Source organism: Melozone crissalis, unplaced genomic scaffold (assembly GCF_028551555.1).
Source record: "Melozone crissalis strain CALT ecotype California unplaced genomic scaffold, PUWL_Pcris_2 ptg000020l_1, whole genome shotgun sequence".
Lineage (NCBI taxonomy): Eukaryota > Metazoa > Chordata > Aves > Passeriformes > Passerellidae > Melozone > Melozone crissalis.
Genome location: NW_026535798.1, coordinates 1,021,832 through 1,049,125, shown reverse-complemented (window position 1 = coordinate 1,049,125; position 27,294 = coordinate 1,021,832). Strand labels below are relative to the sequence as shown.

Genomic DNA, 27,294 nt, shown 5'->3' with positions numbered 1-27,294 from the left:
CAGGAATGACACAACTCCTTCCTGATGTTCCCAAAAAACCCCATTCCCTTTCTTCCTGCACATCAAACCCCCAAAACACTGCACAGCCAGGATTTATTAGGTCATTATTAAGTATTTATCAGCTGGTTTCCTTCTGTGGGCTCAGAACTAAGGTGGCAACTCAGCTCTGCATCTTCAAAACACCTCAGGTAAAGGAAAAACTGGAAAAAGTGCTTAAGCAGGGAAAATTTTGCCTGTGGAATGCCTTTGATGTAATATTTAGCTGAAATATTCCACAAAAAAAAGGTGGGGAAAAACATCCTGGTTCTGGAAATAGCCTCTGCTGTGATAGAGCCTCAAAATTAATTTATTGTTGAAGTTTATTTATTTATTTAAATGTATTATTTAATTTTGGAGATGTATTTGCATTTTTGGAGTCTGCAAAGGTTTTTTTTCTTTGTAAAATACAGAAAATCATCTCCTGGCCAAGCTGTGGGAAGAGAACTTTCCCCCAAAGTTTTCTCACTGGAGATTAAAAAATTATTGAAGCCCAAGGGGTTAAAATCTGTGACTGACTGGAGAATTTGAGAGAAACACAATTTTAAAAAATGGCACAAACTGGGAGAAAAATTGGCAGAAAGCTGAAATAAAATTGAAACTTTTTAAATAGAAAAAAAACCCCCAAAATATGAAAGTCAGCAGCTAAAAAAATTAAGTTGATTCACAGAAACAGAATAATGCTGGCAAATCCTTTCTTATCTCTTGTGGGAGGACACCATAAATTTCCTTTACAGTGTCACATATTTATGCCAAATATCCTCTTACACTGATTCAATTTATTCCAGGCTTGTTTCAAGAATTACATGGGATTCCAAAGCCTTGAAAAAATCTGCAGATGAAATTAAAGAAAAAAAGAACCGGGGGAAAAAAAACCCTATTTATGATTTTAAGAGCTTTAAAGGGATTCAATTAAAAATATTACAAGTTGTTCTTTATTAGCATTACAAATATCACAATGTGACATTTCGGAGAGGGAATGAAAACAAAATGGCCAAGGGCAAAATGGGAAAAATGAGAAAAAAATTCCATTCCCTGATGGCTCATGGCACAGGATGAGGCTCCCGGGGAAGCACAGCCCCAAAATTCCACATTTCCAGTTAAAAATCTCCCTCCAGCTCTGCTTTTCCAGGTTTTATTCCTGTCTTTCCTCTTACAGGAGAAGGAGGAGAGGGGAGAAAACACCTGGGATGAGGAGAGGGGTGATCCTGCTCAGGTTTGACATTCCTGAATTAAAAGAATGTTCTGGAGAGAGAGAAAGGAAGGGATTTAGGGATATTCATGGAGGAGTCTGTGAGGGGAAAAGGAGGTGCAGAAACAGGGGCTGAAAAAACCTTTAAAGTGAGGGTGAGAAGGCCCTAAGGAAGATTTCCCAGAGAAATTTGGATGCCCCATCCTTGGAAGTGTCCAAGGCCAGCCTGGGATGGGGAAGGTCTCCCTACCCATGGAACAACATTTTCCTTAAGGTTCCTCCCAACCCAAACCCCTCTGGGACTCTGACCTGGCCAAGGAATGACCTGAGGGCAGGATGGGTGAGAAATGGACAGGAAGGAGCTGGGAATTCCCAAAAATCCCCATATCCAGCCAAACTGAGCCCCTCAGATTCCCTCTAAATTCCTGGGAATGTCCAAGGCCAGCATGGAGGGACAGTGGAAGGAGCAGGATTGTCCAACCCAAACCATTCTGGGATTATTCGACCTGAGGGGAGGATGGGTATGGAAAAGGGACAGGAAGGAGCTGGGAATTCCTACAAATCCCAAAATCCAGCCAAGATGAGCTCCCTCAGACTCCCCCTGAATCCCTGGGAGTGTCCAAGACAAGTGGAATGAGCAGGATGGTCCTCAATATCCCTCCAACCCAAACCATTCTGAGATTCGACCCGAGGGCAGGATGGATGATGGAAAAGGGACAGGAAGGAACTAGAATACCTAAAAATCCCAAAATTCAGCCAGACTCCCCCTGGATCCCTGGGAGTGTCCAAGGCCAGCTTGGAGGAACAGTGGAAGGAGCAGGATGGTCCTCAATGTCCCTCCAACCCAAACCATTCTGAGATTCGACCCAAGGGCAGGATGGGTGATGGAAAAGGGACAGGAAGGAGCTGGGAATTCCCAAAAATCCCCAAATCCAGCCAGGCAGAGCCCTCACCTCTGCAGACAGGCCGGTGGTCGCTCCAGGCCACAATGATGTCGCTGACTCTCTTGCAGGTGATGCTCTTGGAGCCCTGCAGGTCGTAGCCCTCGTTGCAGGAGAACTGGATGCTGGAGCCCAGCCTGGAGAGGGGACACAGGGGACATCAGCCTGCTCCTGCACCCCAGGATTTGGGGCCAGGGCCATCCCCTGGCCCTGCAGCCAGCAGGAAGGGAGGAGGGACCAGCTCTGCCTCCCTTCTGCTGTGTCTGCCCCAGATGCTGATGCCCAAATCCCAAATTTTAGTGACATTTCAGTGGGAATTTCATCCTGGGAGAGGACGTGCTCAGCGGACATTCTCATAAAGTGAAATAAAATTCTTTATCAACTGCTGAGAGTTCTGCTCTTTGTTCTGTGGTTTGGATTCTGAGCTTTGTTCACTGGGGTAACACAATCAGCAGCTGGGAATTCATCCCGTGGAATTTAGGGACTTTATGGGATTCCCTTTCTTCTGCCCTCTCTCCTTTGCTGGGTTTGAGGAGAATTTGACAGACTGGGATTTGATTGAGAGGCACTTTCCATGAGCAAAACAGCTCCTGGAATCCCAAATTTTAGTGACATTTCAGTGGGAATTTCACCCACAGCTCTGAGAGAGGACACATTCAGAATTCTCATAAAATGAAATAAAAATCTTTATCAACTGCTGAGAGTTCTGCTCTTTGTTCGGTGGTTTGGATTCTGAACTTTGTTCACTGGAGTAACACCATCAGCAGCTGGGAATTCATCCCATGGAATTTAGGGACTGTTGGGATTCCCTTTCCTCTGCTTGGACTTGAGGAGGATTTGACAGTCTGGGATTTGATTGAGAGACACTTTTCATGAGCAAAACAGCCCTGGGCAGCAGAATCAGATGAAATATTGATTCCCCATGGCCACCAACAGCTGGGGCATCCCTGCAAAGCAAAACTGGGAACTGGAAAGGAACAACAGCTCTGGTTTAAACTTCCTAAGCCCCAATTAGCTGGCACCACACAGGCTCAGTGACAAGGAACCTCAGCCACCTCAAATTCTCTAAGGGCAGGGCCATGCTGGGGTTTGAGCTAATTTGAAAAGTGATTTCTTTCTTTTGGCCGTTTCAGTTTTTCCAGGGGAGGGATGACAGCACAAAACCTGGATTGGGAAAGGATAAAAACACTCCAAGAGATCTTTGTGGAACAGCACACACAGGAAGGGTTTTACACACGTGTTCCCCAAAACTGGGCAGGATTTTGGGAGGGGGACAAAGCAAACAGAGCCCCCCCACACCAGGAGCACACCCAGGAGCTCATGCACAGAACACACAGAAAATATTCTTACCTAAAATCGTTGCCTATCCTTTTACCTCTCTCGGGAATCCCAGGGTCTGGACACAAATTATGTCCCTGGGACACACCAACCTGAGTTACTACAAAGCAAAAAAACAGCACATACAGACACAGAATAGCAAAAGGAACAATTCTTTCAGCAGCTGGCTTGGTGGATGTGGCGAGAAAAATGGCAACTGGAAGCTCAGAAACCTCAATGTTTTATTCCACAAAAACAACAGCTTTGGAAACAAATATCCTGCTCAGTTTACACACCTGAGTGTTTTCTAGGAAATGCCAGCTAGGGACACAGTTTCCCCTCCATTCCACTACAGAAATACCTCTGGATAAGTTGATTTTTGGGTATTTTTTTCCATTCTGCTAAATGACACCAATCACAGAGCCTGTTTGTTATGATTAAAGCCCCACCTGCCACCCTCCAAGGTGACCTCAGAGCCCTCAAAAACCCAGCCCAGTGTGCCAGGGAAAGAAAACAACTCCATGGAAAGGCAGGGAGTGATCCCAGGAGGGAAAAACCAAGCACAGAACGAGAGGGAGAAAGGAGAGGGGGATGCAAGTCGAGGGTTTGAAAGCCAAGTCATTTAGTTGGAACATGGAGAAAAATTTATGGAGCAACCTGGATGCCAACAAACATGAAATCCATGGGGTGGTGGCCAGCACTGCAGAAAGCTCCCAGCTCCACCCTCCCCATTTCCAGCCCTCTCACGGCACAAAGGAGGGTTCAGGGTAGGGGAACCTGGGGGTCCCTCAGCCCTGGCACAATCCTGATTTCCAGGCTGAATTCCAGCACAGCAATAAAGGACAAAAGGGGGATTTTGCCACAGGAGCTCGATGGGATTTGGTTTTCTTCTCATCCAAACCTACAGCATGTTTCTCAGCCAAAAAAACTCCATTCCCTGATGGCTCATCGCACAGGATGACGCTCCTGGGGAAGCACAGCCCCAAAATTCCACATTCCACATGCTGAACCACTGAAAGAACCCCAATTTCCGTTCCACCTCTGCCCAGCACTGGATTACAGGGAAGAAAATCCCAATTTTATTCCAAGCATGGTGCCCCAAAGGAGGAGGGTGACACTGAGGTGACACCAGCCCCTTTCTCATGGCTCAGCAGCTGGAGCCCTGCAGGGGGAATGGGAGAATCCATGGGGAGAATCCACCCACACTGGACACACACAAAGCCAGGACCATCCAATATTTGGAATTAACCCCTGGTGCATCATCCCCAGCTACAGCTGTTCCTACAAGGAGGATGCTTCCCAATTTTGCTGATCCCAAAAATATTCCAGCTTCTCCTCAGCACTAACACTCTTCTGATGCCCTTTATGTTCTTTATAGGAATTTCCTTTTTAAGGCCCATTTTTCCTCCCTTCCCACCGTGCTGGAGCAGAGATGGGGCTGGGATTGTCCCCACAGGATGCTTTGGTGCTCACCTGTCTGTGTGGGAGGGCACAGAGCCATGGATTCATGGAAAACAACATGTGAGGTATTATTTTCCCATTTTCCATGTCCATAACCTGCCACAAACATATTTTATGAAAAATCCTTTCGTTAGGATCTTTTCTCCTGAGAAGCTGGGAAGCTTCAGCTTCTCCATGTTTTGCTGCTTTGGAATGTGATTTGGAGAACTGTTTACTCAGCATGTGAAATTGGTTTTATTTGATGACCAGTGACAGCCACCTGTGTCAAGGCTGTGAGCAGTCACAAGATTTTATTTCCTTTCCTTGAAATTTCCTTCCCTTCCTTCTGATGAAATATTTTCTTCTATTCTTTAGTATAGTTTTAATACATCATTTTCTTTTAATAAATATATATCATAAAATAATAAATCAGCCTCCTGAAACATGGAGTCAAGATTCTCATCTCTTCCCTCATCTTGGGATCCCTGTGAACACCACCACAATAACCCTTGGTAAGCTCAGTCAGCAGCAACCAAGCAGAATTTGACATCCCTACATTTTCTATAACTCCAAACTTTGCTTTGCCACTTTTCACCAGCCCAGAGGATTCCAAATCAGGAATCAGGAATGAATTCAGTGAAGGAAGGGAGAGCGCATGGATTCTACTCCCAGCTTCTGACAGGAAAAGTTTGGCTGAACGGAGTCCCCAGGTGCCACCACCATCCTTGGGTTCCTTCCCTGCACCCAGAGGTGATGCCTGTGCACAAGCAGCTCCAAAAAAAGGAAAATTCACCTCAGGATGAGGGACCCAATGAGAGTTTTATGTCCCAAAGCCGTGTAGGAGTGAAAGACAGTGCTCAAATTCTTGATTTTCCTCTGTAAAAACCTCCCTGACCACACACACACCTGTAACAACCACACACACAAAGCCAAGACCACCCAATATTTGGAATTAACCACCTGGGAACTCTTCCTCAAAGGAAAAATCCAATTCCCACAGCAAATTCCTCCTCCCATGGTCAAATCCCCCTCAGATCACCCCTTTTGTACCCCCAGAGTGGGCACTGCTGCCACTCCCAGTGATTATTTCCCATATCAGATAAAAATGGAGCCTGGAATTCAAAATTTTGGGAAGAAACAATCCCAGACCCCAGGAAAACAAAGAGAAACAATCCCAGATCCCCAGAAAAACCAAGGCCCCAGAGGAGAGTTTGTCACCCCCAATGCTGAGGCCCAAACCCAGCTCATGTCTCATTAGTGGAGATTCACTAACACCTAAAAACACGAACAGATAAAGCAGAGAACAGGGAAGATAAAGCTGAGGGAAGATATCTCCATATCCTGGGAGTTGGGGAATTTCTCTTTTAAAGAAAGTGAAAGAAAAGGAGGAGATGAATGAGATGCTAATTTACAGAAATTTTTGTTCTCTAGCTTTTGTTTTGAGCACACACACACACAAATAGAGGAGCCCGAAGGTTACAAAATGGATTTGTCATGCTGAGAATTTGCTGTGTTCACCTTCCCAAAGTTTCACCTGGGCTGGGCCATTCCCAAATAAACCCCTCAAGATTACTAGAAAAAAATTGTGATGAACTGCTCAATGTCTGCATTAGAAACTCAGGAATTCTCTCCCCCAACCATGGGATTGGTTTTCCATCCCCTCATCCTCCTGATTTTTTTCAATTTCTCCCTCCTCATGAATTCAGTGACAGCCAGTTCTGATTGTTCAGTTTGCCACTGTTAAAATCCTCTTTAATTTTATTTCTCATAATAAAAAAAACTTCACTGACAGATTCCCAAGGGACAATTTCTCACTGAATTTCAGAACTACAAAATAAAAGCAGCACCTAAAAAATAAACAATTTGACAAAGCCCCAGCATTTCTCAGCATGAGGAATTCAGTGAAAGGAGATGATGGGAAAGACTCCAGCAGGAATTAGATGGTTTAAAGGGTTAATCTGAGTGGTCACACCAGGGTAATTCCATGCAAACTTCTGGGAAAGATCCCAAAAACCAGACCTGAGAGCTTGGAGCTGATTTAGGGGTGCAGGGCTCACCCCAACGAGGTCCTGCTGCATTTCCAACCCCCAAAGTTCCTTCAGCACCCAAAAAACCAAGGATGAAGTGATTCCAGAACCTCAGTGACACCAACCCAGACACTGAATGCCCCCAAATTTAACAACACCAAGAGTGAAAAGGTCACAGCCAGGTCCTGACACTGGGAAAATCCAATCCCAGCTGGGAATGTTCCACCAGGACAGCTCCAAACCCCAATTTCCCAGCTGGGAGTGTTCTACCATGAGAGCTCCAAACCCCAGCTTATTTCCCAGCTGGGAATGTTCCAGAACAGCTCAGAAGATGAAGCTTCACAAGCACTCCCAAAAGTGCAGAATTCCCAGAGCATCTCCAGGCTGTCCCACCCAAGATCCAGGTGGTTCCTGTGTCCCACAGACACCTCCCCAAAATCCAGAAATTCCTACACACTTGAGACCTAAAAACTGCTCAACCCACCCCAAAAATGACTTTGCAAAGGAGATTTTGACCGAGCTGGACACACACAGAATTTCCAGTCCTTCATCCACAAGGCCCCAGGTGGCTCCTTGTCCCACAGACACCTCCCCAAAATCCAGAAATTCCCACAGACTTGGCTAAGACCTAAAAAATGCTCAATCCACCCCAAAAAATAACTTTGCAAAGGAGATTTTGACCCAGCTGCACACACACAGAAGTTGCAGTCCTTCACCCAAGTCCTTCCAGTCCTTCACCCACAAGGCCTCAGAATGCTCCTTGTCCCACAGACACCTCCCCAAAATCCAGAAATTCCTATACACTTGAGACCTAGAAACTGCTCAACCCACCCCAAAAATGACTTTGCAAAGAGGATTTTGACCAAGCTAAACATGCACAGAACTTCCAGTCCTTCACCCAGGGCCTCTCCAGGTGGGCCTCACCCAAACACCACACAACCCACTTGGATGCTGTTTTTTAAACCCAAACCACCACAATTCCCCCACTGTGGGAACTGGAATATCCACACTTACACTCTGCTTTCAGTGCCAGAAACAACCTCCAAAACATGGCTTAAAATCTCAAACTATTTCTTCTACCTAATTTATTTGTCTCTCAGTATTATCTCCCCTCCAGAAGTGATTAAAGCAAGATTTCCAAATAATTTCACTGATGGTGAGCAGTACAAGGCACTTAATTATGATTTAAAACAAACACAATCCACTATAACTGAGCCCAAGAAGCACTTCCCCACAGAATATTGAATTTTTATGGATTTTTTCCCTGCAATAACACAAGCAGCTGTTACATCACTACATTTTCACACAAAACACACCAGGTTTAATCTGACCAGGCAATCCCAAACCCAAAAACCTGCAGGATTTAAGAGTGGATCCTTCCAGGGAGGATTTTAGGCCAAGTTTTAGCAAACAGCACTTGAAAATAAAATATTGCTGGTAGGAATAATCAAAAATAAAACAGGGACTTGAAGGCTGGATTTGATCTTTTCCAGCCTTTAGGATTTTGTGGCAGAGCTTTAAGTGATACCAAGAGACACAAAAATTCCTGAATTTCTGGTATTTGAGCCAGAGCAACTGGAAATTGCTCTGGAATAGGAAATTTCTTTGGAATTATCTGTGATGCAAACTCAGCTCGCGGAGTTTTGGGAGCACAGAGGGGCTCAGCCAACCCTGCAAATCCAGCAGGGAGCAGAACAGATGAGGACTGCAAAAAATAAAAATAAAAATAAAATAAAAACCTGATTTTCCTGGTGCCATCTCCTAGGGAATCAGCACTTCTGCAGCTGGGAATTCCCTGTGGGAGCAGAAGGCTCCAAAATAAGGACAAAATAAGAAAAATCCAGAGCTGATGGAGAGCAGGGCATGGAGAAGGAGCTGGAGGGTGACAAGGACCATGGAATGGGGCCGCCATCCCCATCTCCATTATTCCAGCTCAACAACTTCCAGCCTGAGCTGCCCTCAAGATCTGAGCTCCCATCTGGCAGCTCTGAGCCCCTTGGGATGGGATAAACCAGGCAAAGGGAATGAATTCCTATTTTTCCTCCTCAGAAGTGCAGGATCTGCAGGAAAGGGAATGCAGCTGCTGTGTCCTCTTCAACTCAGTGCATTAAAAATGAGTAAAACTGCTCCAAAGGCCATTCCCAGGAAGGAGAAATGGGAATTTTGTGTATTGTTAACACCACAATGCTTCATTAAATCAATGATTTCACTCCTTTGCCCAAAATTCCCCAAAATCCAGGGCAAAAATCCCCCCACTCCAAATTCCCCTGTGTCTCCACACCCAGCCAGGGGAATTTTCCAACTCAGTAAAGGGCACTGGGACGTTTATTCCAATAAATTCTTCCTGGCAAGGAATGTATCACCCAGCCAGGACTCCATTTTAAAGGATAATTCCCTTTAAAATTGAATTATTTTCCCCTGAACACACCCCAAGTGTTTTCTGCTCTGGAGATTTTGGGTTGTTTTTTACCTTTTTGGGCTTTGCTCCCAAAAAAACAGAGCCTAAAAATTCTCCTGGGAGCTGGGAGGGAAACTCTCCTTCCAGAGCCACGATTCTGATCCAGTCCATGCATTTTTCTGAATTTTGTATGCAAGATCCACCAGTTCTGCTCCAGTCCATGCAATTTTCTGAATTTTTTATGTAAAATCCACCAATTCTGATCCAGTCCCTGCATTTTTCTGAATTTTGTATGCAAAATCCACCAATTCTGCTCTAGTCCATGCATTTTTCTGAATTTTGTATGACAAATCCACCCAGCTGAGCTGTGCAAATGCTCCTCTCTGATGAGGGTAATGGGCTGTGCAACAAAATGAGTAATTCCAGCTTCTCCCCTAAAATCCATTTGGAAAAATGCTCCATCCTGCTCCCATTTGAATCCACATAAAATATTAACTCCCAGGCAGATCCCTCCTGTTTCATTTTAGAAAGAGCCCAAGATTCAGGGACAAAAACCACAGGTTTTGCTCCTGATTTGGGAAGAACCTGATGGGAAACTGAAATATTTCCCACCTGCCTGAGGGAGGCACAGCAGTGACCCCAATGTTCTGCTCCTGACACACCAAGCACTACACTTGAAAAATCAGCACTACAACCTGAAAAATCAGCACTGCAACCTGAAAAATCAGCACTGCAAACCCAGAATTATGATTTTTCTGCAGGGAAAATGAAATAAAACTCAAATAGAAAAAGGAAGACGATGTGACTGCCTCTGTAAATTTTCTAATATTTTGTTTTTAATGTTGCTCCTTATCCCTGCTCCTTATTTACAGCAATAGCACCGATCCCAACCCCAAATTTCTTAGTTTTTCCCACTAAAAAGAGCCTAAAACCACAACCCTGGAGCACAGAATCCACCAAACGCAGAAAATCCAAGCCTTGCGCCCTTCCAGGAGTTAGTAAATGCTTGTGACCAGAGCACTGGGAGGAGGGAAGTGATGCAGAAATGCAGAGGGAAGAGGGAAAAGCACCCAAACTTTTCAGAGTGGCGAAGTTTTAGAGATTACTGGAAAGTCCAATGAAATGTTCCAGGAGATTGTTATCAAAAAAGACAGTGAGGAAGAGCCAGAAAAACTTACACACTGATGTCTTCTGGTTGTTGTCCTTGCTGGGCATGAGTTTCACCCCTCTGGACTTGAGCTCCATCTGCTTCTTGACTGTAGGGGTGGGAAACAAAGGAAAAAAAAGAGGGAAAGGTTGAGCTGAGCTTCAGGGATTGTCAAGTTTTTATTTTAAAAATAAAAATGTGAATCACCCACATCCTGCATCCTTCCCTTTGGGATCAGCTTGTCCTGACTGCTCAAAACCAGCAGGGGTTTGTTTTTCCATGTTAGGGGTTTGGAGAGGGATTTGTTTTCCATGTTAGGGCTTTGGAGAGGTTTAATTTCAAAATAAAAATGGGGTCCAACCCCTCTGTAACCCACTAAAAATGGGAGACAAGCAAAAGGGAAGCTCTGAGGAGCTTCAGGATGCTGAGAGGAAAATGCTGAGCTGGTTTCCCCCAATTTTTCTGGAATTTATCCCATGAACCCATTACACAGCAGAGCCATTCCAGGGGAGCACTCAGAACCTAAAAACTGCAGAGCTGGTGTGAACAAACAGCAGGAAAATAAAATTAAACACCATTATTGGCTAAGGGAAATATTATCTTGGAGCCCCACACCTGGGGGACTCCTCCCCAAGTGCGACCATTCCCTCCCTGATCCAAAATTCCACCAGAAGAGGGGAAAGACCAGGAAAGGGAACAAGAATTCATCCATCTCCAAGGGCCCCATCCTTTTTCTCACACCAGGGAGCAGCAATTTGTTTTCCTGCTCTGGATTTGGCGGCTGCTTCCTCCACCCCCAGGGTTTGACAGAAACCCCACCTGGCAGAACCATCTGGGAGCAGCACAAACACCTGGATTTGGGATTATTGCAGCTTCCAGAGGCAGGAGTTGGGATAAAACAGCCTCTGCTGTGAGGAGCTGGGATAAAAGAGCAGGAATTGGGATAACCCAACAGGAATTGGGGTAATTCCAACAGGAATTGGGGTAATTCCAATAGGAATTGGGATAACCCAATAGGAATTGGGGTAATTCCAACAGGAATTGGGGGTAACGCAATAGGAATTGGGGTAATTCCCACAGGAATTGGGAAAACCCAGCCTTCATTGCAGGATTTGGGATAACCCAATAGGAATTGGGATAATTCCATCAGGAATTGGGATAACTCAACACTCACTGCAGGAATAGGGATAACCCAACAGGAACTGGGGTAATTCCAAGAGGAATTGGGATAATTCCAACAGGAACTGGGATAACCCAGCCCTTCCTGCAGGAACTGGGATAACCTAACAAGAACTGGGATAATTCCAACAGGAACTGGGATAACCCAACAGGAATGGGAATAACCCAGCCCTCACTGCAGGAATTGGGATTAAAAAGTCTCCACTGCGGGATTTGGGATAACCCAACAGGAACTGGGATAATTCCAACAGGAATTGGGATAACCCAGCCCTCACTGCAGGAATTGGGATAACCCATCAGGAACTGGGATATTCCAACAGAAACTGGGATAATTCCAACAGGAATTGGGATAACTCAGCCCTCACTGCAGGAATTGGGATAAAACAGCCTCCACTGCAGGAATTGGGATAACCCAACAGGAATTGGGGTAACCCAGCCCTCACTGTGAGAAACTGGGATAAAAGAGCCCCCACTGCAGGATTTGGGATAAAAGAGCCTTCACTGTGAGGATTTGGGAAAACCCAACAGGAATTGGGATTACTCAGCGTCCAAATCATTTTCTGGGAGCCCTTTCCTGACGAGCCAGCCCTTATCCTTGGAGAAACCCACTTCAAACCCTTCTTCCTCGTGTTCTTCATCTTGTCAGGCTTTCATCCCTAAATTAGCACATTCCTAAGACAAAGCTGTCAAGAAGAATTACCCATGTAACTAAAGAGGGGTTTTTTAATCGTGCTGAGGTTTTTTTTGGGCTTAAAAAGAACCTGTTTGGAACAGCTGCTGCAGGAGGCTCAGACAGGAGGAGGCTCCTTGAAGCTCACCTGAGGTGCTGCTTTGGGTGCAGCTTTTCACTCATCATTTCCTCACAGCTTTTGGCTTTCTCTTTAAATAAAGCAGCAAGAACTTCAAAAAAATTTTTAGCTGGAAAATATTCATGAGGAACAGCTGCTGCTGCTGCTCCTGTCTTCCTCAGCAGCTTCAATCTGTTCAGGGCAGCTGTCTTTTTTTATTAATTTAAGAAGGGAAAACTAATTAACAACAGGCTGCTGTCAAAGCAAATCGAACTCTTTGTTTCTTTTTGCTCCAAATCCACCTGCAAGTGCAGCAGGAGGAAGAAAAAGCAGCAGGGTTTGGGATGCCCCAAAGGTCCCACGTGGATGGGAATCACAGGAGATTTCCAGCCTGATCTCAAGGTTTTTAATAAATGTGATATCAATGGATCAAAAAAAAAAAAAAAAAAAAAAGGATTGGGGCTGCTAAAACTCCCATTTTTGGGGTAAAAATCTATTTCTGCTTCAGATAAAATAGTGACAGACATTCCTGTAGTGATTTTCCAGCTTTTTCCAAGCCAACACAGGGATACCCCAAAATTCCCTCCCACGCAATAAAATCCAGGCAATTCCAAGTTTCCAAGGCTGAATTTGGATTTTGGTTTGAATTTTCCAAGGATGTGGGTTGGGACCCTGCAGCCTCCAAGTCTCTGCTCTGTGGCTGTGCTTGGGGGTACGAGCAGCTTTACAAAATAATCCATATTTTGGTATTCTCCACATCCTGCCCCCAGGGAATGTTCCCAACTCTCCACACAAACAAAAGCTCAGCTCGGATGATTTGTGCCCCACAAAGGGAATTTAGAGGCCAAGAAAAGCTTCCCAAGCTTTGGTGAAGCCCACCAGAGCTGATGGCGGCACCATGGATGGGATGAGAAATCCTGGGGAACTCCTCCATGAGGACACAGCAACCTGCAGGGATTTCCCCAGTGCTGAACATCCCAAATCCAGGAGAAGGTGCCAGAGGGTGCAATCAGAGGAATTTTAAGGTCTCTTCCAACCCAAACCACTCCAGGATTCTCTGGCATGGGGGAATTCAAAATTAGGATACAGCCAGGCTTGGAAATTTTTCAGGGACACATTTCTAACCAAGGTTCTCCCAGAGCCATCCCTGCCAGATCCCATCCAACAAACATCCCCCTCCAACCCTGTTCCTGATGGAAAACCTGGCTCCCAAACCCCTCAGCAATGGCAACAAGACACTCAACACTGAGCAGCAATCCCAAAATTCAGAGCCTGAGCTGCATCCCCAGGAAACATCTCCTCCCCTAATTGCACCGTGTCCCTTTCCAGGAGAATTGATAAAGATAAATTGGTGAAGATAAATTGATAAAGAGGGATCACTGCATCCTCTCCTCCTCATCCTTCATTTCGGAGCCCTAATGATGGAAGTCAGACTTTACAAATGACTCCATTTAGATCAGAACCAGGCACAGCAAAGCACCACTTGTTTCGTGCTTTTTAAAAAAAAATTAAACAAATAAGAACAATTCTCCCACTCCCTGCCCTCAAAAATCCTGTATTTGAAAATCTACTTTGTTTGTAAATTGGAATGTGGAGCAGTACTACAAAGGACTGTGTCAGGATAATTGGATGAACAGAAACTCCTGTTTTCTGGAGGCTTTTGCTGCTCACACACATCCAACAGATCTAATGGAATACTCAGCATCCTGTCAGATTTGAGAGATGACATTACAAAGCTCTGCCAGCATGGCAGGCAGGCCGGGCTGTTCCTTTCAAACCACTTCATGTTGCTCTAAATGAGGATTTAAGCAGACATTTATTTATTTTTAATTTGGAAAACAGTGTTTCAGCAACAGCAACAGGAAAAAAAAAAAACTATTCCATGAAGCTCTGCTCTCCTTGTTGGGGGAATTGCTGTTAAATCCAAATCCTGCCTGGATCTCTCCCTCCTGCTGGGATGGTTCAGCAGCAGGATGCTCACAGGGGTTCTTGGAGGTGAAGAGAAACCCCCTCAAATGAAACTCTTTGGAAAAATCCCTCTTCTGGCAGCCTGAGCAATGGATTTTGGGAATCAGAGCCTGCACAAGCACTGGGATTATCCAGAATTGCACTGGAGACTCCACAGGTCACATGGAAGGAGGCAAAAATCCCTCTGGAACCCAAGGGTGTGATCCAGGGTGAGGAGGGGGAGATCCAAGATGGGAAATGGAAGATCCAAGATGAGGAGGGGAAAGATCCAAGATGAAAAGGAGAAGATGCAAAATGAGAAATGGAAGATCAGGATGATGAATGGAAGATCAGGATAAAGAGTGGAAGATCCAAGATGAGGAATGGAAGATCAGGATGAAGAGGGGAAGATCCAAGATAAGCAGTAGGACATCCAAGAAATGAAATAGAAGATCCAAGGTGAGGAATGGAAGATCCAACATGAAAAGGGGAAGATTGAAAATTAGGGGAAGATCAAAAACAAGGAGGGGAAGATCTAAAATGAGGAGTGGGAGATTCAAGATAAAGAGTAGAACATCCAAGATGAGAAATAGAAAATCCAAGACAAGCAGTGGGAGATCCAGGATAAAGAGTAGAAGATCCAAGATGAGCAGTGAGAGATAAGGATGAAGAGGGGAAGATCCAGGATAATGAGTAGAAGATCCAAGATGAGAAATGGAAGATCCAAGATGAGCAGTGGGAGATCCAGGACAAAGAGGGACGAAGATCTGTCCAAACTCAAGCCAAACTGATCCATCCATGGGTAGAACCACAGATCTACCCATGGACAGATCTGTAGACCAAAGCCATGGATGGGGCTGGGAGCACCCTGGGACATTGGGAGGTCGCTGCCCACGGCAGGGGTGGAACTGGGTGGGATTTAAACCCATTCCAAACCATTCCAAGACTCCATGACTCCCTCACCAAGCCATTTAGGTGTCTCTGGCGAGCAGCAGGGAGCTCCCCAGCCCCTCCCTGAAGGAGGCAGCTCTGTCCTGTGCAGGGCTGGAGCTCATCCCATTTATCTTCCTCCTGCGGGGAAGGGAAGCGGCCGGGGCGGGGAGATCGATAAAAGCTGCAATTATGTGTTGGTACCAATCAGCTCCAGAGCAATTAGGGAGCCAAGTTCTGCCATAAAACATGTGCAGAGAGGGGCAGCAGCCAGGGCAGCATTCCCATCTCTCCAATTCCAGCCTTTGCAGCTTTCCCAAAACCTTCTGATTTTATAAATTCCCACCCAGCTCCTCTGATGGGGGGGACACTGAGGTGCTGCCACCTCACCTGATTAAAAACTTGTAGATTATTTTCTTCCACCTTTTTGAGGAGACAGGATGGGGAGGAAAATAAAAAATAATTTTTAAGAATAATTCTCTGCACACATTTCTCCCAGTCCCTTTGACTTCCTTACATGGGGAATGGGGAAAAAACATTTGCAAAAATCAAGATTCACCTTAATGAAAGGGAAAAGGGAAATATTTAACTCTCCCAGGAAGGGAACAAAATGAATTTGCTGTGTTCAACAACAAAAACAAAAACCCTCTCCACAGCCTGATTGCATCTAACCTTGCTTTTACATTCCTAAAGTGATTTCCAAATGAGGGCACGGATTAGGGAGAGCAGAGGGGGAACAGACAGGGAAGGTGTTCTGCAAAACTCGGGATCAATTTAAACAAGCTGGAAGGGAAATTGTTTTCTTATAGATTATCAGCAAAGCCAGACCCCGTCCCAGAGGACCCAGGGGGTTCATAAATGATGTACAGACACGTCTTTGGAAAACAGACAGCAAATTAGAGCCACCCTAAAGCCTCCCCTTGCTTCTCCTGGCTGATCCTGATTCAGCTCTCCTGATGAAAAATGCATTTCAGCTGCTGTGCTTGCTGTGGAATTACATGGCCTGTTTTGTAGGGATTTATCGCCACTGAAATATTTATGGCCAGGCCAGGTTGTGGAAAGGGTTACAGGGAGGTTTTTAAAGTCTCAGCATCTCCTGTCCTGCAGATCCCACTGCCTGCAGACACCTTCCCTTCATCCCTGGGAATCTTCACTGCTTGGCTGCTTGTTTTGCTGGGTTTTTAAGCATTGAAAGGCAGAAAGAAGCTGCCAAACTCCACAAAAACAGTGGGAAAACGAGAGCAGGTCCCTCTGGCAGCTGGGCTGAGGTCCTGTCCTGATTCCAGCTCAGAATGGGGAGTTCAGTTCATTTTCCAACACTCCATCCCCTCTGCACATGAGATGAGAACCCCCTGACATTTCTCTGAGCAGGGAAATGGGGACATTCACCCTGACTTTGCTGTGCAGGGAAAGGCTGACAAAGACAGGTGCTTTGGTGGAAGCTGCAATCCTGACAGCCATGGAAAAGCCATCCACAGGGAAGCTGCTTTTTCCAGACATTTATGCTGCACAGCAACAACAAAAGGGTTTTTTTTTCCTTGTTTAAAGTCCTTTTTTCCTTGTTTTTTCTTGCAGTTTAAAGTGATTTACAGGTTCAAGGAAAGCAGGGAAGTTAAATAACGATGTGGTTCATTTGTTGAGGCCATGACAGCCCTGCTAAGAGCACCCAAACGAGGCAGCTCTGTGGATTTATCCAAGGAAAAGAAAATCCTCTCCCTTCTCCCTGACTCCTCTCCAGAGCTTTTTCCCAGCAAAGGCTTCTTGAGAACAAACCTGCGGAGCTCCCTGAGGGGACTCAAACCATTCCTGCTTCTTCCCAACTTCATTCCCCCTCTCATGGATCCTGCACCCACAACCTCCTTCAAAAACACCACAGGAGTGGTGAGAACACCTCCAAGGAATCCACTCAATCCATTCTGGTCCCACCAGGAGCAGAATCTTCACTGCCAAAGGATCTCCTGTCCCTCAACAGCACCTGAACATCCCCATCCTGAAATCTTTATCCCAATCCTGAATTCTGCCCTGTGAAGGTGAGGAGGGGCTGAGATGGATTTCCTAGAGAAGCTCCTGAATCCCTGGGAATGTCCAAGGCCATGAGGGGACCTGGAGAACCCTGGGACAGTGGACGTGTCAGTGGATAGGCTTTAAGGTCACTCCCAACCCAAACCAGGCTGGGTTTTTCTATGAACACCACACTTTGGGGAATTCCAGCTGGAAAATAACAGCAGCAGGACCATGCAGGGAGGCAGCTGGGGATTCCTGGCTGGGGTTACTCTAAAATGGAGGCTGAGGGTCGTTGTTGGCTTGTTTGTGGTGTTGGAGCTGGTGTGTGCCCCTTACCTCAAGGGGCAATTCAGGTTGTTTAGGGGGTAGGAAGAAGTTTAGCCTAAAATCAGCTTTGGGAGCTGGAAAAGAAGATTTGAGCCCTTTCTTCCTGAGATGGGGGGGGTAACCTCTAAGAAGGGTTTATGTTGCCTCCTTATCACAGGGGCTCCATGCTGTTGCTTCCTATCACAAAGGTTCCATACCTGCTTGGTGTTTCTCATGGACATCTCCTCAGAGCTCCTCTGTGACTCTTTCTCCTTCCCACAACAGACAACTAACCCCAATTCCCTTCTCAACCACCCACCCACTCTTTTATAGCACTCTTCTCCTCATTAGTTACAGCTGTGGCCTGTTAAAGTCGGGCCTGTTCCTAATCTTTGCTAATTAGGCCCAGCTGCAACTCCTTAGGGGCAAGATCACTTTCTACACCATCTTTATTTTCTTATATTCTTACAGCTTTAGTCTTCAATCTTTGGCTTAAAAGACCCATGTTCTTTCTACACCATCTTTATTTTCTTATATTCTATCCCCTTACAGCTCTAGTCTTCAATCTTTGGCTTACAAGACCAATGTTTTTATAAACCATTAGAGTTAATTAGAGTTGGAGTCGTTTTCTAGGGTGGCCACAAGGGGAAATAAAACCAGAATGGTTGTGAAATGGGTGAATGAGGAAATCAAACTGGAATGATTTGTGAAATTGAGGAATGAGGAAATCAAACTGGAATGATTGTGGAATAGGTGAAAGAGGCTGGCTGGGGTGGGTGAGGCCAGGCCAGGGCATTTATTTCTCCCTCCTTACCTTGGTACTGGGCACTGAAGCCCTTCTGCCTGTGGTTGCCATCAGAGGTGAAGTGCAGCCTCAGCCAATTTTTGCTGCTGATCACAGGGGCAGGCAAATTCATCCCAGTGAACCTGCAAGAGAGCAAAGCAGCACAGCCACGTCAGGACCACGTCAGGACACCCCAAATCCCCCTCTCCAGGCCAATCATCCTCCCCCAGGACTTTGGGAACTCCTCTGTGGGTACCACACAGCCAAGGAGAGCCCCCTCCCCACTCCAGGGCTACCTCCAGCCCCATATTCCTGATGGGAATCCCTGCTGAGGGCTCCATGTTTGTCATTACAGAGGTTCCCAGTCCTTTTTCCTAAGGCACAGAACATTCCCAAGCTCATCTCTTCACATTTGGTTAACCCCACTCCAAAATCTTGTTTATTTTAACTCAGGAAGGGAAAGGATGGCAAGAACATCCTTATTTTTTATTTTATTTATGACCAATCCCAACCTGAGGAAGATTCCAGCCAGGATCACAAATGAACAACTCCAGAACCCAGCAGCAGCCCTTCATATTTGTTCATAATTTTATTTCCTTTTAAAACATGATGTTGTTTGCTTCATTTTTAACTCCAGATCACAATTCCTGGCTGAGTTTTGTCCCAAACCAAGTTTTAGACTGGAACAACACTTCAGACTGAGACTGAGGTCCACAATGGTGACATTCACCATGGTGAGGACACCAATGCTCTCTGTGTTCCTGCTAATGAAAGTTAATCATTTTAATCCCTAATTATCACTTATTTAAAAATTAGTGCAATTTCAACACCCATTATTGGCATTCCAACACCTTTCAGTGGCATCCAACACCTTTTATTGCCATTTCAACACCCCATTTTTACCATTCCAACATTCTTTTTTGACATCCCAACACCCCCTGCTTTTTTAACAAAGGCAAAAGGATCCTGGGAATCTGTTCCATCCGGAAGATATTTCAGATTTGATTATTAAACATTATTTAGCAGCAGACCTGGCAGCCCATGGAGCACCTGAAGAGCCCTTCAGCCACCCAGCCCATCCAGAGGTGACCTCAGGCTGGAATTGGCAGCGTTAATTAATGGCATCCCTGCGCTCCCAGTCCCTTAATGAGCTGGCAGGGTGATTAGTGCATAACTAAAGCATCTCTGCCACCTACAGTACAATCCAAACCCTGGATTATCCCGTGCCTGGATCCTGAAGTGCTCTGGGATGATTTAAAACTGGGATTTAAGGTTGTTCCCAATCATTTCTCCATGGATTCTCTCCATCCCTGTTCCCAGCTCTTTCAGGAGGATGAGGTGGAGCAGAAATGGATCCTCTGTGGCTTTTTGCCATCCTTGGGGAACTCCAAGGCAGCTGAACCCACTGAATTGGAAACTTTCTCAAAGATTGAGTTCAAACAAACAGATTTGGGGCTGAGATCAAACAAGGGATGCCCCAAACCCAGATTTGGGGCTGAGATCAAACATGGGATGCCCCAAACCCATCCTGAGTAAGTTCTCCTGGCTGGTTTTTATGACAACACCCTTAAATTCAATGTTTTCACCCCTCAAGGGCCATTTCATTGTTTATTCTGCAGCAGCAAACCCCTCAGGAATAATCTTTAGCTATGCAGAGCCAAATTTCCCTTTCACAGCTGTAATTCAAGTGCCTGAGATAAAAACCAGACAAGAATGAAGCAAAGCTGCCTGAATGAGGCTCAACTTCTCCTGTCCCACATCCCTGGATTTGGTTTTGATCAGCACATCCTTGAAGGGTGGATTCATCCCAAACCTGAGATGTTTTTCCCTTGTGTGACACCAAATCCTCCACATTAAACAAAATTCCTTAATTCAAAACAAGGAGGGGTTAATGCCATCAAAACTCTTTTTGAAGAAAAAGCACTGAAGTGAGGCCTTCTCAACTCTTTTTTATTTCTTTCCTTGCTCTCTCACTTCCCACTGAATCCAGGCATGAAATATTTATCCCTTTCCCTCCCCTGGCACAATTAGTATGGCTGTACATGGCTGGCACTGATTACTCTGCATTCACGTCCCATTATCTATTTACAATCCCAATTCCTGCTTTAATTTGTTTCCACGCAGAGAGGAAGAAAAGGAAGGGGGAAAAAAAATCAATAAAGTGTCACAAAGTGAGGCAGAAGCACTGGAGCAGCAGGAGGAGATGTTTGCACACAGATTTGGAGCACCCTGAAATTCGATTATCAGCAATTTGGCCATTAGTTCTTCTTAAATGGACCCAAATACGATGAGAATTCCTGGTGTGGATGCTGCAAACCCCGTGCAGGAGTCAAAGGCACGACTGAAGGCAGGAATTCCATCTCAAATCCTGCTATTTCAGGTGAAATATCTTGGGTCTGCTTTGCAATTCTTACTGTATCATTAATTGTTCAATCTGTACTTAGATAACCTGCACTCCTTTAAAGGTATTTGTCCTTGCAGGGAAATCTTCAGCTGACTTATGTCCTCGGCCAAGCTGCCTGTTCAGGGAACAGATGGGAAAAAGGAGGCTAAATTTACCATTTTGTTTGCAGCACAGTATGACCTATTCACAAGATTTTTCTTTTAATGTGTTAGTTGTGGAAATCTGTTAATTTGATATTTAAATTATTTTCAAGTGGAAGCCTCATTTATGGTGTTACCTCAAGAGGGTGACTAAAATCTGTGGGCTTGAACAGGTACAGTGTGTAGACCATGTGGCTCTCATTTCCTTCCTTTTCCAGTTGTATGAAACACTTTGCTTCAGAAAGCATGAACTTGAACTTAGCCATGTGGAAGAATGCCTGGAATGACTTAGCCCACACTGATTTGAGGAACTGGAAGGTGCTGCCTCATGCACCTATGGAACACGTAGCTCTGTTGCCACGAGGTGATGTGTGTTGGGAGTTAACACCAGGGATGTGAATGTGCAGGAAGACAACTGTGCCATTTCTGCTTTCAGCCTTCTGTCCGCCTGGTCTCTCTGCTAGAGATCATGCACTAGACAGGTTTCGGTAGTAACAGAGATCCAGTAGGAACTCACAGTCCATGGCAATCTGTGGTGCCATCAGGGGATTTCTGTCATGCCTTCACCATCTCTTCTGGTTCTTCCTTCAGAGTTTCTCTGAGGATAGTCTGCAGTAATATATTATGTATGTAGGTTGTGCCAGGGCAGTATTTTGCAAGCAGCTGGAAGATAATTTGCCTGCCCCAAGCATAGGAAGGGCTTTTCCCTTACATCAGTCAGACAAGGTTTTGGTCTGTCAGTTCTGAAGTCAGGAATAGAGCTCACATGCTACTGGTGCCTTAATGACAAGGAGAGCAGAGCCTGTGTCACAGAGCTGCTCCTCCTTTGCAGAGGACAGGAATGCTTTCATGTCCAACATACCCCTTTGCTAGGCAGCCAGGATGCCATCAACATATTCACTAGCCTGCTACAACTTGTGCTCGTGCAAGGATGGACTGGGACAAGATTTTTCCCAGGAAACCATTCCAGTGTCACATACACAGTTTAAAGAGCTGCTGAGTAGCTGTGGTGCACGTGCAACAGCACCAGGTGTGCTGTTTTGCTTCTTCTTAGTTTAAAACACAAGAGGTTCCTGCATTTCTTTTCAATCCTGATTTGTGGTAATTTGGGAGGCACAGCTTTAATAATCTCCAGAGTGCTTTTTATCATTACCCTCTCTTCTGTCCAGATACGAAGCAGATTGGAAAGGGTGAAGACTTATCAGAACAACTCCCAGACACGTCAATTGGAGGCTGCCTGACTAAATTCTCATAACACACCCTGAAAATGCAGCTCGTGCCATCTGCAAGGACAGTTTCGGAGAGAGCAGATCGCAGCTGCTGGGTGAGAGAGGCAGCAATAGGTACTGCCAGCTCAGTAGTTCAGCTTATAGGCTCTTACACCTTCCTGAGACTTGCACAAATGGAGCAGTGCTGGCACTGCAATGAGGTCACTGCTTTGCCAGTGTTTACCCCATTGGGCCAAAGCAGGATTAAATGAGACAGATCTCTGCAGGACACTGCAAGTGTCATTGGGAAGCTGCTGTGGAGCTGGTAGGCTTAAAACACTGGTGACAAGATGTGGCTGTACCTCAGGCAACATTGGCTTTTGAATGGCAGTGTCAGAGGTGATACAGCAAGGAGGTGCATGCAAAAAATCCTTTCAAAGGTTGAAGCTGAATTTCTGGCATGCAAATGGAAATGCTGATTATTCCTTACTGATCTTAGATGCTGTCATGTCAAATCCACTTGCTTAGTGTCACTTCATAGCCACCCCTGGGACACTTCCTGAATTGTTGATAGGATTTAAGCACAGCACAAGAAGTTAAGTAGGAAACTTTGCTCAGTCTTTAGGGTACAGGCTGGAGACTGCTGAATTGGGGGGGGTGTTTGGCAGAGCTCATGGTAACTACTCCCTGTTGGAGGTAAGAAGTACCAAGATCTTTCTATAGAAGCTCTAGGAGAAGAAGGGAGAAGAAAGAGGGGGAAAACTCAGGAACAGACACACTGGTGTGTTGCAGACCTCTTTTATGAAAATTTCTTTCCTTAGGATTTTTCCTCCTGAGAAGCCAAGAGGCCTCAGGAACAAAATGTAAACAATCATTATCTGCTGCTATGGAATGCAACAGGTGCATCTGTGATTGGCCCATGTTGGATGTTTGTAATTAATGGCCAGTCACAGTCAGCTGGCTTGGACAGAGAGCCGAGTCACAAACCTTTGCTATCATTCTTTCCTATTCTATTCTTAGCCAGCCTTCTGATGAAATCCTTTCTTCTATTCTTTAAGTATAGTTTTAATGTAATATATATAATAAAATAATAAATCAGCCTTCTGAAACATGGAGTCAGATCCTCATCTCTTCCCTCATCCTAAGACCCCTGTGAACATGGTCACACTGTTGGGAGGGAGAGTAGAAACCCTAGAGGAAGACCCAAGACTTAAATTCATTTCATGGAAAGGAACTGAAGGTCATGGTGACTGGTGGGCCAGACTGATTCAACATGAAGAACTGAAATGATCAATTTTTAACAGAAAGAGTCTCAGAAGAGCATGTGGAGAAGATAATAAGCCCTGTTTTTTGTAACCATGCATATCCTCTGAGTGAGATGGACTTTGCTCCTGGTGGGAAAGCAGAGAAACTAGCCAAAGCCCAAAGATAACTCCAGAGCAGGGCACATTCCAGCAGAGCTGGGAAGCCAAGTGCACCAAACCTCTCAGAATTGCTGCCTTTGTCTTGTATTGAAGCTGCTGGAGCTGCCCTAGGCAGAGGAAAGTCAGTGGCTGCATGCAGCTGGTACACAAAAACACGTGACAAAGTGACATCAGCCTCCTGCTCTGGGGGCTCAGAGGAGCAGTGGACCTGTGTCAGACCCTGTGAACAGGGCATAGAGAGAATTTATCCTCTCGGCTCCCCGCCTCGCCCTGGTTTTTGTGCTGTTCTTTGAGGAGCAATGAAAGGATGTTCTGGTGCCACAGCCTCAGTCCCTGCCGTGCGCTGGGGCTGGAGCAGCCGCCCACCAAGGCAGCTCCTGGTGGAGGATGGGCCCGGCTGTTGCTATAACAACTGCACCTCTGTCTCGTTCCTTTTGAGAGATGGATTGCTGCTGGGGAGATGAAGCGCAGCAGCCTCTCCTCACTGATGAAAGCCCTGCCACAGCCTCCCCACACTGCCGTGCATCTGCTGGCTCTGCCACGGCCTGTCCGAGCAGCGCTGGCCAGGGTTTCAGGATGGGCTGCATCCCAACCCTTCAGCTCGGTGTGTGTTTGTGTTTCTGTGCCCCTGCCTCTCCTCCAACCGAGAGCCATTTAAAAAGTCAACCTGCCAAAATCTGACCTTTTCTCAGTCTGCGACTAGAGTTTTTTCAAAGGCTTATAAAGAACTGATAGTCCTGCTTCCCCCTCTTGTGCTTTGGGGTAGAAAACAGCAGTGAAATGAAGATTCATCAGCCAAGTATTTTGTGTGAATAAAGCTAAAAGTTTGTGAAGCTGAAAGGGGGTTGTTTTATTTCAATATTTTCCTTTGATTTTGATATTTTCCTTTTGTTTTTATTCTATGTGTCAACAATCTTCTGTTCCGAGACCTAAATCTCTCAGCTCCTGCTAATATCTTCACAATGCATGCCATAAAACATGCACAAACTGTGTGCTTGTACTGAGAAGGAGAGAGAGGGTACTTTAAAAGGTACTATTTTACTTCAGGGATTGTGTTTATAGAGGGAAGGGGAAGTGCTGGGGTTTTAGTCTAAGACACTCTGGAATCCTGATTGTGGTAAACTGTTTGCCAGTATATGCTCAGTGTAGGATATCCAAACCATTCAAGAGTTCATATGGTGATTGGGAATTAAATCAAGATATGAAAAGGAAATATTTCATTAAAATCATTTGATAAGAGTATTTCTGCATTGTACCTCAAAAAAAAGGAGATACATTTATTGTCATGGCTCCCAACTCCCCCAAAATGCTGGAATCAAGAGGCTTCCCCAGCATGTTGCCTTCTAACAAACCTTTCACATTAAGTCTTTGTCTACCTACAGTTTTTCAATGAGCAAACAAAGAAGACAAAAATATTAGTGCCTGTTAGCCCCCCCAAATCCAAAAGCTTCTGAAGGAGAACGATGTGGATAAACAAAATTAGAATAGATTTAATTTAATTTCTTTTTACAAAAAAGCACGACTTCTGTATGTTTCATATTTCATAGAAAATAGTTTTCATGTCAAGCTGCTTTTTGTTGTAATGCATAATAACATGATTATGAATATTTATATACTGGGCTAAAGTCACTGTCTATTTGTACAGGGGGACATACAAGTTCCAGCACATGATGAAACTTTAGGAACTGATATTTTTAGGGCTGGTTATTTGGTTATTTTCCACTAGATAGTTTTGATTTTTTTGGAAAATTCTTTTGAATTTGTATATTCATATACAAATAAGGTGATAGATTCAGGATAAAATGGTAAATGTTTTAAAACCTGGAAGTGTGAAACCATGTTAAAGCATATCACTCTCACCAATATTTTTGTAGAGTATTCATTCAAACTTGCAAAATGTATGGAGTCAGTTCACTTGTATTCCTCAGGAGATAATCACTCTCACTGGTCCCTGCCTTGTCATTAGGGAATTTTTTCCCCCATATTTTCCTTATAGAACTTTACTTCATGATGAGAAGCCTGCCACCATGTCCTGTTCTTACTTTATCCCAGCACTGATCAATATGAAGTTGGGGTAAAGGGCCATGACACATTTTGAACATTTCTTCAAATCCTGGTTTTGCCTGAGCATTCCCATTGGGCTCACTCTTGAGTCACTTGCTGTTGGGGGAATGCAGTTTTTCTGCTGTGGCAATAGGGACTTTGCAGTGTGATGGCTTAGGAGCTGAAATGGGTGATTTCAGCTGTAAATTGTGGGAGGGGCCCATTAAGGGCAGTATTTAAGTATACTATTTTTACATTTACATAAATATGCTATTTTAACCCATTACATCAACTGACCAACCTGTGCCAACACCTCACCATCCTCACCGGGAAGAATTTCTTACTAATATCTAACCTAAACCCACCTTCTGTCAGTTTGAATCCATTTCAAACTTGTCCTGTCACTTGTAGAAGTCCTTCTCCAGCTCTCTTGTAGGCCCTCTGGGTGCTGGAAGGTGCTATAAAGGTCTGCCCAGAACCTTCTCATCTCCAAGATGAGCATCCACACCTCTCCAAATTCAGGGTTTTGAGACCAGACACTGGAGAGGGGAGCCCAGCCATGGGGCAGAGGCTGTGGTTACAGGGCAGCTGGTCTGTGTGGCACCACAGAAGCACAAAGGGGAGGAATTTCTGCCTGCAGGAGGCTTGGCACACACTGGCTTTGTGCAGGGTGGAACAGGCAGTAAAGTCTTGGCCACTTATGCCAACAGTGACTTCCCACATTAAAAAGCTGATCTGCTCCAGTGAAAATCAAGGAGTTGATGGTCTGCTTAGGCTCATGGCACTGTCTTTCTGCCTGGCTCTCTGCAAAAGAGCAGCCTCACAGTAGCTTGGTGTCCCATGCACGCTGAGCTGTGGCTGCAGCAATGCCTGTGCTGGCCACATCCCTCTGCACTGTGTGATGAAAGAGGGGCAAGAGAAGGGCACAGCCTTCCCAGAACCCGGGCAAGATACGGGTTTGCTTGCCCATCTTATGCATGGGATGAAAGGGGGACCAGCCCTCTGGGAGGGGAGAAATAAATGAGATCTGGATTATGAGAAGAAAGAAGGTTGAGGACCTCTAGGTTAGGGAAGGGGTGGGAGTTGCATATCTGGGACTTTCCTACCAGTAAGAATACTTTAAAAACTGATAAAATCTTTCAGTATTTTGTCTTCTATTGTTCTAGTATCAAGGATGCAAGTGTGTCCTGAAGGCGTTTGCTGGAGCTGTGACCTCTTTGCTTCCTCCCCTCCCCACTATTGTTTTTTGCCTTAGTGAAGAGAGACGCTTTTTTAGCCTGGTACATAAGTAAAGGACTCTGCTTGGGTGTGAGTGGGGAGGACTGCTGCTTGCTGCAGTTCTTTGCTATGCTTCTACAACCAGATTCAAAACTGATGTTAATACACTATTTTTTTATAAAATTCCTATATTCCAATTTATTTGCTTTTCTGTAGACTTGCCTGGCCATTATTTCTGTTAGCTATTTATGTTTTATGTTAGCCCTTAGCACATAGTCACATAGTTGATTCCTTTTTTTTTTTTCATTATTTGATTGAGTTAAAGTTATGCAAAGCACCTTCTGTTTTCTAGGGTGGATTTTTTTTTTCTCCCTTAAAAGTGATTCTCAATGTGTTAGCCAAGAACATAGGGCTAAGCAAA

The 27,294-nt window shown here is 45.1% G+C and overlaps 2 protein-coding genes across 2 annotated transcripts in view; one reads left to right on the top strand and one right to left on the bottom strand.

Annotated features, from left to right (window-relative positions):
• The window catches only part of LOC128937662 (CUB and sushi domain-containing protein 2-like), a 142,206-nt gene extending 123,429 nt beyond the window's left edge, over nt 1-18,777 (bottom strand). Inside the window, exons 1-5 of the mRNA XM_054277457.1 lie at nt 18,722-18,777; nt 18,467-18,579; nt 10,530-10,607; nt 3,520-3,607; nt 2,182-2,306 (exon numbers count right to left, since the gene is read on the bottom strand). Of these exons, the coding sequence (XP_054133432.1) occupies nt 2,182-2,306; nt 3,520-3,607; nt 10,530-10,607; nt 18,467-18,579; nt 18,722-18,777 (460 nt within the window). The remainder of the gene's footprint in view (nt 1-2,181; nt 2,307-3,519; nt 3,608-10,529; nt 10,608-18,466; nt 18,580-18,721) is intronic.
• Nucleotides 18,778-19,152: 375 nt separating this feature from the next.
• LOC128937661 (mastermind-like protein 3) overlaps nt 19,153-27,294 on the top strand; it is a 28,916-nt gene continuing 20,774 nt past the window's right edge. The window contains exon 1 of the mRNA XM_054277456.1: nt 19,153-19,170. Within this exon, the coding sequence (XP_054133431.1) occupies nt 19,153-19,170 (18 nt within the window). The remainder of the gene's footprint in view (nt 19,171-27,294) is intronic.